The sequence below is a fragment of the Leucopleurus acutus genome (genome assembly GCF_964270905.1).
Source record: "Leucopleurus acutus genome assembly, chromosome: 3".
In the NCBI taxonomy this organism is placed as follows: Eukaryota; Metazoa; Chordata; class Mammalia; order Artiodactyla; family Delphinidae; genus Leucopleurus; species Leucopleurus acutus.
Genome location: NC_139145.1, coordinates 20,536,228 through 20,549,541, shown reverse-complemented (window position 1 = coordinate 20,549,541; position 13,314 = coordinate 20,536,228). Strand labels below are relative to the sequence as shown.

At 41.6% G+C, this 13,314-nt stretch overlaps 1 protein-coding gene across 2 annotated transcripts in view; it reads left to right on the top strand.

The window, feature by feature from the left end:
• SIMC1 (SUMO interacting motifs containing 1) overlaps window positions 1-13,025 on the top strand; it is a 94,482-nt gene extending 81,457 nt beyond the window's left edge. For both annotated transcript variants that reach the window (XM_082836553.1, XM_082836552.1), the window contains 3 exons: window positions 5,731-5,887; window positions 6,066-6,150; window positions 12,722-13,025. In XM_082836553.1, the coding sequence (XP_082692679.1) occupies window positions 5,731-5,887; window positions 6,066-6,150; window positions 12,722-12,984 (505 nt within the window). In that variant the 3' untranslated portion in view covers window positions 12,985-13,025. The remainder of the gene's footprint in view (window positions 1-5,730; window positions 5,888-6,065; window positions 6,151-12,721) is intronic.
• The last annotated feature ends 289 nt before the right edge of the window (window positions 13,026-13,314 follow it).

Below are 13,314 nucleotides of genomic sequence, written 5' to 3'. Positions count from 1 at the left end.
CTTTGGGGTACCTCCCATCTCCTTGGGCATCAGAGTCCCCCACCAGCGGCCGGCAGGCGCCCTAGTTGCAGGGAAAAGCTAACTCCACGTCTTCCCACATCTCCATCTTGACTCTGCTCTCCTACTGTTGACTTTTAAGAGTCTTTATTCTAGATACAATCCTTTTTCAGATCTGTAGTTTGCAAATATTTTCTCCCATTCTGTAGTTTGTCTTTTCATCCTCTTTAACAAGGTCTTTCAAAAAGCAAGCTTTAAATTTTAATGAAGTCCAGCTTATCAGCTTTTTCTTTTAAGGAAAATGCTTTTGTGCCAAAGATTCCTTAGGATTGTCTGTGTAGACCATCATGTCATCTGCAAATAGGGAAAGTTTTATTTCTTTTTTTCCAATCAGTATGCCTTTTATTGCCTTACTGCACTGGCTAGAACTTCCAGTACTATGTTGAATAGCAGTGATGAAAGCAGACACCTTTGTTCATGATCTAGGGGAAAGCATTCAGTTCATTAATTATTGATTAATTAAAATATGAGTTCAGGGCTTCCCTGGTGGCGCAGTGGTTGAGAGTCCACCTGCCAATGCAGGGGACACAGGTTCGTGCCCCGGTCTGGGAAGATCCCACATGCTGCGGAGCGGCTAGGCCCGTGAGCCATGGCCACTGAGCCTGCGCGTCCGGAGCCTGTGCTCCGCCATGGGAGAGGCCACAACAGTGAGAGGCCCGCGTACCGCAAAAAAATATATATATATGAGTTCACCATTAATTATGATGCCAGCTATAAGTTTTTTTGTAGATATTCATTAATAAGTTGAAGAAGTTCCCTTCTATTCCTAGTTTTCTCAGTTTTTATCATGAGCAGGTATTGAATTTTATCACATGCTTTTTCAGCAAATGTTATACTTTTTTTAATGGTTGCTCTTGGAATTACAATATGCATTCTTAACTTACTAGAGTCTGCCTTGAATTAATATTATATCATAACATGTAATGTAAGAACCTTATAATTGTGTATTTCCATTTACCCCACTCCCATCCTCTGTGCTATTGTTGTCATACATTTTACTCCAGGATGGGATCATATTTTTGCTTTAAACATTTAGTTGTTTTTAAAAAAATTTCAGAGATATGGGAGGGAATGTCTTTATACTACCTAACTGTGATATTATGACCTATAATAAGAAATATATATATTTGATCTTCATCCTGTTCCTGGCACAGAGCTCTTTTGGAGTTTTATAAGTGATAAGAGTGATCAAGTTATCTTTGTTATGTTAGTGAGGGGTCTTTCAGAAAGTATTTGGTGACCTAAGGATAGGAGCTGGTTGCCAGGGGAACCATGTAATTAGAGAGTTGGGACTCCAACCCTCCACTACCAGCCCTCCCCCCACCCCACCCCCACGTCTTGGGAATGGGCAGGGGCTGGAGGTTGAGTTCAATTACCAATGGCCAATGATTTAATCAGTCATGCTTATCTAATGCAGCTTCCTTGAAAACCCAAAAGGCCTGGGTTCAGAGAGCTTCCAGGTTGGTAAACAGGTGGAGATGCCTGTAGAGTGATGTACCCAGAGAGCATGGAAGGGCCTCACCCTTTCCCCATACCTTATGCATCTCTCCCATTTGGCTGTTCTTGAGTTATATCCTTTTATAATAAACTGGTAATCTAGTAAGTAAAGTGTTCCTCTGAGTTCTGTGAGCCACTGTAACAAATTAATCAAACCTAAGATGGGTTTCTGGGAACCTTCCATCTATAGCTAAGTGGTTCAGAAGCACACAGGTCAACAACCTGGACTTTCCAATTGGCACCTGAAGAGAGAGTGGGAGGGCAGTCTTGTAGGATTGAGCCCTTAACCTGTGGGATCTGACACTATGGTAAATAGTGTCAGAATTGAGTTAATTGCTTAGTGGTGCTGAAATAAAAACACATCAGATCCACATAGCTACCATTTTGGGTGCTCTTCTTTCTTTGTTGAAGATCCAAGTTCCATTTGGTATCATTTCTCTTCCACCTAAAGAACTTAACTTCTTTTAACATTTTTTGTAGTGCAGGTCTACCATAATGAATTCTCTCAGCTTTTGTTTATCTGGAAATGTTTTTATTTTACCTTCATATATGAATGGTGTTTTTACTTGATATGAGTTCTAGATTGATAGGTATTTTTAATTTATTTTAAAGATGTTCCATTTTCTTCTGGATTGCTGATGAGAAGTCATTAGAATTTCTTACTTTTGTTCCCTTATATGCCATGTGTCTTTGTTCTCTGGCTGCTTTTTTTTGTTTTCAGCAATTTGATTATTATAACTAGGTGTGGTTTCCTTTATGTTTAACCTGCTTGGGGTTTATTGAGATTCTGGAATCTGTGAGTTGATACTTTTGATCAATTTTTGAAATATCTTGGCCATTATTTTTTGCCCCAAACTTTCATCTTCTGGGAATTCAAGTACATATACATCAAGCTGTATGACACTGTTCCACAGAACACTGAGGATCTGGTGTTTTCTACTGTTGTTGTTTTGTTTTATTTTGTTTTGACTTGTCTTTTTTTTTTCTCTTTTTCACTTTGGATAGACTTCATGCTCCCTGATCTTTTCTTTTATGGTGCCCAATTGTTGTTAAGCCTATCCAGTGATTTTTTTTTTTTCAGGTATTGTGTTTTTCAGCTCTAGACTCTCCATTTGGTTCATTGTTATAGTGTCCCTTTCTCTTTGCTAAGTGTCCCCATCTAATCACTGATTATATATATCTTGGTGAGTTGTTCGGCTGGTTGGTTGGTTGGTTGGTTAATTTTGAACATATTTATAATAGCTGTTCTAAAGTCCTTGTCTACTAATTCCAACATCTGTATCAACTCTTAGCCTGTTTCTATGGACATTTTGCTCCTGGTTATGAATCACATTTTCCTGCTTTTTCCCCTGTCTAATAATTTTTTATTGTGTGCTGAACATTATGAATGCCACATTGTTGAGAGTCTGAAATTTGCTGACTTCCTTTAAAGAGTATTGAGTTTCATTCTTGCAGACAGTGATTTACTGGCAGATTAGCTTTCTCCTTTTAAGCCTTGTTTCTAGGATTTGTAAGGGTGTTCTAAATCAACCCTTCTTAAGATACCAGTCTTGTAGCTTAGTCTTTCTGGGGTTGCACCTGAATGCCCAACATGTTCAATGAGATCTCTCCTCTAGCTCATTGAAACCCCATGTCTTTCAGCACTGGGTACTCTCCCAAATTCCCAGTCAGCTCACAGCTCCTCACTAGCTGTTCTCTCCCAGGCTTTTGGATCTTCTCCCTGTCCGTGTGCCAAGGGGGCCCCTTACACATATTTCTTGAGCTCCCTCTTCTTTGACACAAATTCCAGCCACCTCAGCTCTACTGAACTCCAGTCTCTGTTTGCTCTGCCCAACAAGCCCACTGCTTTCTGTTTGGGACCGACGCTTTCCTCTGCCTTAATTAGAAAGTGCCCCCAGCAAGAAATCTGGGGTAAACATGGGGTTCACCACCTTTGTTTCCCTTCTCTCAAGAATAATAGTCATTTGTAGTAGCTTGTCCAATGCCTGAAAATAGTTATTTCATATATTTTGTACAGGTTTATAATTATTGATAACAGGAGAGTAAATCCAATACCAGCTATACTTGTTAAGGCTGGATCTGGATGTTAGCCTTCCTCTGTATCTTGTTTTTAAATTTTGAATTTGAATTGCTATAGATAATTGTACCTCCATTTCCTACTATGTCCAATACATTAAAATTACTTTCTTGTCCCTTGGATATTTCTGGGTTTGCCATCTTGGGTTATAAAACCAGGACAAATGCAGGCCCTGGAATAAAAATTGGAAGAGAAAATACAGTTTGAAATAAAAAGTTATTAAATAGGAAAACTGTCTTGTGAAAGTAATAGGCCAAATACAGAGTAGAAATTAAACTTTAAAAGAATTGGGGGAATATCTTATAAATGTAATAATTTGGAGTCCTTTGTATTAAAAAAGAAAATTTGTCAGAGGAGGTATAGAATCGTACTTAAAAAAAAAACACACATTAAAGAGATAAAATGGGGCTTCCCTGGTGGTGCAGTGGTTAAGAATCCACCTGCCAATGCAAGGGACACGGGTTCGAGCCCCGGTCCGGGAAGATCCCACATGCCGCAGAGCAACTAAGCCCATGTGCCACAACTACTGAGGCTGCGCTCTAGAGCCCGTGAGCCACAACTACTGAGCCTGCGTGCCACAACTACTGAAGCCCATGTGCTACAACTACTGAAGCCCATGTGCCCAGAGCCCGTGCTCTGCAGCAAGAGAAGCCACCACGATGAAAAGCCCGCGCGCCACAAAGAAGAGTAGCCTATGCTCGCCGCAACTAGAGAAAGCTCGCGCACAGCAACGAAGACCCAACACAGCCATAAATAAATAAATATATTTTTTTTTTAAAAAGAGAGATAAAATGGATTTTCACAAATATTACAGACTTTTTAAAACTTTTGAATGGTAAGAAGCAAAGGTTTTAAAGTATTTATTCTGCTTTTTTACCCTTGCTTTTACACAAATAATACCTGTGCCTGGTGGAACAGCAACGGGAAAGGGGAAAAAAGAAAATAAAAATGAATAGATACTTTGTTATTTATCATTTTTATAAGTGACAGTGGCACAAAGAGCACCCTATTTTTCCAGATGTTGCAAAACTGCAAAGGGGCAGTTGTAGAAGAAAGAACTCTGAGATCTAGAGCTAACTCTGTTGCTGCCATCTCCTTATCTGCTCATGAGCCGTCTATTCCTCAGAACTGCTATGACAAGCAGACCTGGCAAGAACCACCAAACAAACCTTCAGGCAAAAACCTTCAGGCAGTCCAGAGATTCACCCTGTGCATCTGAGATTCATAACTTTTTTTTTTTTGGAAGCTGACATTGCTTTTAGAACAATGAGTTTGATTCACCTTTCTGAAGCACAGCCCCCGTTTTACAGCTGTCCTGCTCAGAAGCCTCTGAATGTGCTCCAGCCCACCCTCGCTGGCCAAGCCCTGCCCTGCACAGAGTGACAAAGTCAAGGGCCAGAGTCCCTCTGGGACTCTTAAGTCCTAGACTTGAAATTTAACAAGGCTGCAGTGCCCCAGCTATGACTTTTACTTCTTTGTTTTTACCCATGTTTATCCCTGCACTGAAATGCCTCCTGTCTCGGGCCTTCTTTACTCCTAGACCACTGTCAGCAGTGCCACCTCCTCCATACGAAGGCTGCTTCCAGCCCCTTGACCAAATGTGCTCTCTTCTCTGTGTCTCTAGAGCGCCACAGGCACCTCGCATACGTGTACACTTGCCCTGCGCTTTATGTAGGTTTCCTGCTGCATACTTCTTGCCCCTCTTCAACTATCAGCTTTTTGAGAGCAATATCATCTTTTATTTCTCTTATTATTCCTTGTTTCTGCCAAACAGTACCTGGCACATTATGGCCATTCAGAAATATGTAATCTCATGATTAATTCTCTTGGTTACAGTATGATATAATTCTTCTTAATGTGTCCTAAACTAGTCTTTTTCAAATATCAAAGACTTTCCCTCCTTCTGACAGTTGCGAATTTATGAACAAATCCATTTCTGCCCTGTCCACAAGCTTTGTGATTTTGTAGGCCTTCACTGTATTCCTTCTTAGCCTTCTCTGGATTAGGGCAAAGGTTAGAGCATTCAGGGAGAATTGTGGTGTATGTTCCGTGAAACAATAATTGTGATGGTGAACTCTCTCTATCTCTTCTCCACACAGAGAGATGTTCTTTACTACCATGGAGAGCCACCTTCTGCGCTGCAAAGTGCTGGAAATCATATTCCTCCACAGCTGTGAGACACCCACCCGCCTGCCCTTGTCTCTGGCCCAGGCCCTCTATTTTCTGAACAATTCCACATCACTGCTCAAGTGTCAGGTACATTTTTCCCTATTTCAGTTCCAGGCCTAGAACACCTTTTCCTTAATCCTTGATTAAGTAAATTATGTAAAAGTGTTTTTCACTTTTTTACATTATGTAAAAGTGACTTGAAAACTGTACAAAACCTCTAACTGAGGAAGGCATTTATTACCAATTGCTTTTACTATCTCTGCAGTCGGATAAAACCCAGTGGCAGACATGGGATGAACTGGTTGAGCATCTACAGTTTCTGTTATCCAGTTACCAACATGTTTTAAGAGGTAAGGAGCATTTGGTCACAAACCAGATGGTGTGGGAGTCTCACAGTGGACATTATTATGAATTAAAGTTACATAAGGGACACTAATTTGTTAGCTTCAATAAACCATTGTTCCTTGGTATAACTGTGAGGAACAAGGAAGGACATAGCCGGAATCACTGCTGTGAAACAGAATTCACATAGTATTTTTGTTATGGCAGATACTACAGTGGTCCTCACAGTTATTAGGCTGTGCAGGTAAACAAAAGTCATCCTAACATGAGAAGGATTTAGTAATGACCTGATTTGGCCCTGGCATCTTTCCGTGGCCTATCACTGCAGCGTCTTTGTTGGGTTGATTGCTCACTGACTCGGACATTGTAAATATCCGTCAATATGATGCAAATACAGAGCAAATCAGTGGCAAAGTAAAAATGTACATCTTGCAAAAGTTGTAAGACACTCTTAAGTCTGTGAAAGTGGCTCTGCTCTAGTCACAGGCAAAGCCAGTGATCCGTGAGGATCTGGAAAAGTTAGACTAATTAACACTCAGGGGGCAAATATTGACAAGGATAATGATGGAATAGCTGCTTCAAATAAGAATGATTTGATTAGCCAAGGATTAATGTGGTCCCTGGGGAAACTAATGTAATTATTAATTACATAAGGAAAGATAGTAAGTTTTCAGGGGAGAAAACTGACATGCCTCTTGATGTGATACCCTGAGAAGGACACCTCATCACTTATGTAGTGTTCTTGCCAAAAATTCATGACCTGAATCTAATCAGAAGGAAGCATCAGACAAACCCAGATTGAAGGGCTTTTACAAAGTAGCTGGCCTGTACTTTCAAAAGTCACAATGTCTTAAAAACAAAGAAAGACTGAAGAACTGTTCCAGATTAAAAACAAACTAAAGCACATGAATATTAAACATAAAACATGATCCTGGATGGGATCCTGAACCAGGAAAAAAGAAGTTATAATGTGCATTATTGGGACAGTTGGTAAATTTTAAGTAGATTATATAATAGTATTGTGTTAAGTTTCATTTTTTTTTATAATTATCCTGGCTTATGAAAGTAAATACCCTTGGTCTTAGGAAATCCATTCTCAAGTATTGAGGGGTACAATGTCCAACTTATTCTCCATCAGTAAGGGGGGAAAATGTATATACACACACACACACACACACACACACATACATAATTTACCTGCCATGATCATATTGAGGTTGCTTTTAGCTCAGTAATGGCACTTGGGAAGATAAGATGGTCCTTACACCCTCTTGGGCCTGGAATTGAGGAAGCTGTTACAGAAACATTTTAAAAAGCACTGGATTTAAGACAGAAGGTCTGGGTTTAAATCCTAACTCCATCACCTACTCTGCATTGGGCAGCTAACTTTATGTCTCTAGACCTCAGTTTCTTCCTTCTATAGAACGGGGATGGTAATACATAACTTGCCAAGACTGATTGCTAATGGGCGTGAGATAAAAGTAGAAAGCGCTCAGTCACTGTTAGCTGCCTGTCATCTGGCCAGGAGGGTCTTCTCTGTTTCAGGCGCCTGTAACTAAAACATAAGAGAGAGCATTGTCAAGGCCATGACATGTAATTGTGTGGTTTGTGCATTTTTTAACACGCTCAAAGAAAGGTATGTGTCCTTCTCAGAACAAAGCCCCAAAGGCAAATTCCATGCCTCATGGAGGTTTATGTAATTGTTTCTTTTGGAGATCTAGCTGAAAGTTTAATATTAAAGCAGCTCGGTTTTGCTTAAAGTTCACCTTTAACACTTCTTGTTCATTTCTGTTTTGCGTCCCAGAGAATACACCTGGGTCATGGGCAATAGTAATTTAAGATGGACATGGGATCTACTTTTATTACAGAATATTCTTCTGCCTTGAATAAAGGAGAGGAAGGCCTCAGACCAGTGTATATTGACCAAGAATAAACGGGGTGTGTTCCAATGCTATTTTATCCTTAACGTCGTTTCCAGCTTCTTTGGAGACCAGGAGTTAAGAAGGAGAAAAAAATATTTAGAACCAGTAGTTTGAAAACAGAGTCCTACAGAGAACTACAAAGAACACAGCTGAATGGTTCCCTGAAATGGTCAGTGTCCTTGTCAGTAGGCATTTTACTGTGAGGGCTCCTTAGTCATCTCTGTCCTCTTCAAGTGGGCTGAGGACATTGTTGAGTGCGTTTTGAGGTCGGCCGGAGTTGTCCAGCTCCAAGGGCAGGGGAAGAAGGGAAGAGGTTGGGGCGCCTAAGCGCGCCCTATGTTTATGGGAACCTCTTAGCATGGAGGAAGAGAGGAAGGCAGCATAGGTAAATGTGCATGCACTGGCTTATCTAACCCAGTACCCCTGTGAAGGTGAGTACCACCCGCCTTTCACAGATGGGAAAACGAAGGCTGAGAGGAAAGTAAATGCAGAGCCAGGTCTGTTGCCAAAGTCTGTATATGGTGAAAGCACACTGGAAGGAACTAATTTTCTATGAAATCACTGGGTGAGATTAGAAGGTGAGATTCTAAGGAATTTCCGACCCCCCACTTTCTAAACTCTCTATACATGGTTAAAATACTTTTGTATCTACCCTTGATCCTGGGGAGAAGTATATCTTGAAGCCCCACATCTTGTAAATGTTTCTGTAGAGGGCAGAGTAGCCCCACTGAGAGGTGGATGCTGGGCTGTTGGCTGAGCTCACATTCTCTGGCTGAGAGAATCAATCCCCCACACCCCAGTTTCACAACCATGCAACTCAAGTCAGCCTCGGCAAAATTATGAATTGCCATAATGCCGTGAGTTTTCCTGATGCTTATGAATAATTAGAACCTCATATTTTGAAACTATGAATTCTAGGAATTTAAACATATAGTATTTAAACGAATGAAATGCATGCTTTTCCTGAATTCCGCTCTGCTGGACCACTTAGGGCGATGCGGAAGTCAGACACCTGTTCACTCCAAGGAGAGTCTCACATACAGCCTTCCTGCAAGGAGCCCTGTCCACAGAGGGGAGAAAAGCAGACTCAGGCAAGATCAGTTAAGTTCATACATTCATCCAGGCAACCAGTATTTACTGAATGCCTCCTCTGTGCCTGGCTCACTGGGAAAACTTCAATGAGTGAGACCAACATGGCCTCTGCCCTCCTAGAGCTTAACTGTCTAGTAAAGAGATTGACCCTAAACAAACCACCACACAAGTAACATATAATTGCAATGAAAATAAATGCTGTGAAGGAAAGTACAAGTGCACAAAACAGGACTTACACTGTTTATGGAGGAACCCAGGAAGGCCTCCCTGAAGAAGTGATACTTGGGCTGAGATATGAAGTACCAGTGTTAGCCAAGCGAATAGGGAGGGAAAAGTTTCCCAGAAAGAAGAAACAGCATGTCCAAGGGCCTTGAGACAAGAAGTTGCTTAATGAGTCCAAGCAACATAGAGCAAACTGGTGGGACTAGGATACAGTGAGCAAGGGGATAATAGCACGAAACGAGACCACGGTACCAGACAGGAGCAGGTGTGAAGGGCCCTCCTGTTAGGGAGTTCGTGTTAAGGAATTTCACCTTGATTCCAGAGTGAAGGGAACCCATCAAAGTGGTTTTAAGTAAGGTCACTCTGCCTGATGTGTGATAAATAGTTTGGCCGAGGACCAGAGAGGTCAGGGGAGGGATAATGGTGACAAGGGTGTGGGTGGTGCAGTGGGAAAGGCAGTGACGGATCAGAAGCACTTTGAAGATCAGTGTGACAGGGCATGGGTGACCAAGGCTGAAGGATGTCGCCCAGTACTGACGTGGAGATAAATGGAAGATCTGCAGAGAAGATAAAGAGCTCAGTGTGACTGTTAGATTGGAGATTCCTGTAGTGACGATGATTATGATAAAATAATAGTAGCTGATCCTAATGTTGATCCAGGAACTAATAATACTACCAGCCAGAATATCTTGAGCCAGGCCTTGTGCCAAATAAACCCTTTACATAAATCACCTCACACAATAACCACAAGAACCTCCGATGTAAGAACTCTCCTCTACTGAAGCATAAAATCCAAGGCCTTGCCAACTGGACCAGAATGGTTCAAGTCCACTGGCCAAGACTTCCTCCCCTTGGATGGTGGTTAGGTGGGCACTGCCAACCTTTGCTTCTTTGAATTTCCTGTATTAATAAATTCCAAATTCTTCTTGCTCCTAACCCACATGTTCCCTATATCCCACTCTATTCAGCCAATTCTATCTTTTCAAAGTCATTTTAATTTTTTTCAGAGTAGTACATGCTTTGTTTAAGAAAATCAAATTCTACTCAAAGGCTTTTGTCCCCTGTGACCATTCTCCTCCAGTAGCAGAGTGAAATAGAGCACATTTCCCTGCTTAAAACCCTCCAGATACTTGCCTTTGCTTTCAGAGGCCAAACTCCACATTGTTCTGTGGCCCAGCCTGCCTGCCAGTCTCCTCTAGTCCTGCTCTCCTTCTTACTACCCGGATCTTACCTCCAGTTCTTGAAACAAGCTCTTCCTGCATCATGGCATTTGCACTTGTTCTCTCTATCTGGACTGCTTTTCCCCTAGACCTTTGCATGCTTACCTCCTTCTCATCCTTTGGGACTCAGCTAAGAGGCCCTCCCTGACTAGAGTGAGCTGCTTCCCTCGTTTCCCCAGTGTTCCTCTTCATCACAACACCTGATTTATTTATTGGGTTGCACTCACCAAAACTATAATTGTTTTTGTTGGCTTGTTCACTGTCAGGCACTGTCACTGCAGCTAGAACGTCAGTCCATGAAGGCTGGGCCCAAGGCTCTGATCCCACTGCATCCCCGAAGTCTAGCCCAGTTCCACAGACAGAGTAGGTGCTCAGTGTAAATGTTTGTTGATTGAATGTTGAAAGGGCCCTGTAATGACATCTCAAGGCAGCTTCACCTCCTATGTTTCCAGACTTTTTGGAAACTCTACAGTGTATTTATTGTACTTTCTTTTCAGTTTATTCTGTTTCCCAAATTTCTGGACACTGTAGTTCAGTCCTTCTAATAACCCTGTTAATGAAGGCGCCATTACCCCCATTTTATAAATGAGATAGAGAAAATGATACTGTTGTGGCCTTTGGCGCACCTGGGAGTCAGAAGGGCTGCAGGGCTCTTCTCACTTCATTTGCCTTATATGTAACCTTGAGCTCCTTTCCCTCAATTCCACACACTTCCAGAACCTTGTTGGGACTGAGTTATGGATTTGGGATGAGATACCTTTAGACCTTTGTACTTTCCCCCAGTATTTTATTTTTGGACTTACAGAAAAGTTTAAAGCATAGTACGATGCACACCCATATAAACTTTACCTTGATTCATAAGCTGTTAACATTTTGCCACATTTGGTTTATCTGTTAATCCATCTATATGCTTTTTTCTTTTTCTTGCTGAACCAGTTAAGAGTAAGTTGCACTGTCATAATCCTTCATGCTTAAATACTTCAGCTGAAGAATACGAATATTCCCCTACATAACAACTATTCATCATCCCACTTATTTTATCCTTGATTTAATATTATCTAATATGTGCCGATAATATCCTTTATAGGTGTTCAGTTTTGCTTTTGGCCAGGATTCAGTCAAACAGCACACATTGTACTTGGTTGTTATGCTCTTCAGTCTCCTGTCATCTAACACAGCTCCCAGCCTTTACTTGTCTCTCGTAATATGTACATTTTTGAAGAGTCCAGGGCACTTATTTTGTAGAATGCCCCACAATTGGGGTTGCCTAGTTATTCTCTGGTGACCAGCAAGAACATGGAAGAGATGAGGATGTACACCCCTTTGCCAGTGCGTGACGTCAGAGGCAGAGACTTGAGCCCAGCCCTCATGGACTGACATTCTAGCTGCAGTGACAGTGCCTGACAGTGAACAAGCCAACAAAAACAATTATAGTTTTGGTGAGTGCAACCCAATAAATAAATCAGGTGCTGTGATGAAGAGGAACACTGGGGAAACGAGGGAAGCAGCTCACTCTAGTCAGGGAGGGCCTCTTAGCTGAGTCCCAAAGGATGAGAAGGAGGTAAGCATGCAAAGGTCTAGGGGAAAAGCAGTCCAGATAGAACAAGTGCAAATGCCATGATGCAGGAAGAGCTTGTTTCAAGAACTGGAGGTAAGATCCGGGTAGTAAGAAGGAGAGCAGGACTAGAGGAGACTGGCAGGCAGGCTGGGCCACAGAACAAAGTGGAGTTTGGCCTCTGAAAGCAAAGGCAAGTATCTGGAGGGTTTTAAGCAGGGAAATGTGCTCTATTTCACTCTGCTACTGGGGGAGAACAGTCACAGGGGACAAAAGCCTTTGAGTAGAATTTGATTTTCTTAAACAAAGCATGTACTACTCTGAAAAAAATTAAAATGACTTTGAAATACATTTTTTAATACGTAAAACTTGAGGTCCAAAGAGGACCAAGAACAAAGGACTGGAAATGGAGGTACCACAGGTACTCACACGCCCTTTGACTTGTATCCTAGTAACTCATCAAGTCTTTGCCTAGACCCTACCTACCAAAATTGGACTTCATCTTCCCAAGTCATAAAGGAATAAAAAGCAGTTCAGAACAGTTCCGCTAACCTTTTCCCTCTTGCAGAGCACTTACGGAGTTCAGTGATCGATCGAAAAGACTTAATAATCAAAAGGATTAAGCCCAAGCCCCAGCAAGGAGATGACATCACAGTGGTGGACGTGGAGAAACAGATAGAGGCCTTCCGCAGCCGCCTGGTCCAGATGCTGGGGGAGCCGCTCGTTCCGCAGCTCCAAGACAAGGTGCACCTGTTGAAGCTCCTGCTTTTCTATGCCGCAGACCTGAACCCTGACGCAGACGCCTCTCCACAGGCCTGGAGCAGACCCTGAGGTCCTTCTAAGCACTGAACGCCAAGAATACCTCCTGAACTCCATCTCAAATTACTTGGAAGTTCTAAAAGTATAAAAAGTAGTTTAAAATCTTATAGGACCAAACCTATCTTATTTATCTGTAGGCTATAATAACTTTCTGTTTAGTAAATATCTTTTTTTTTATAATCCTATCCTAGCCTGTTCTCAGATATGGCTTAAATATATAAGGTGTATATATTTTTTAATAAATTATTTATCTATAATTTTTTTGGAACAGGTAATACTATATGCACTGTATGTTTAACATTTCAAGATGTGAAAAAAGAATCCGTGTGCTGAACAAATTCT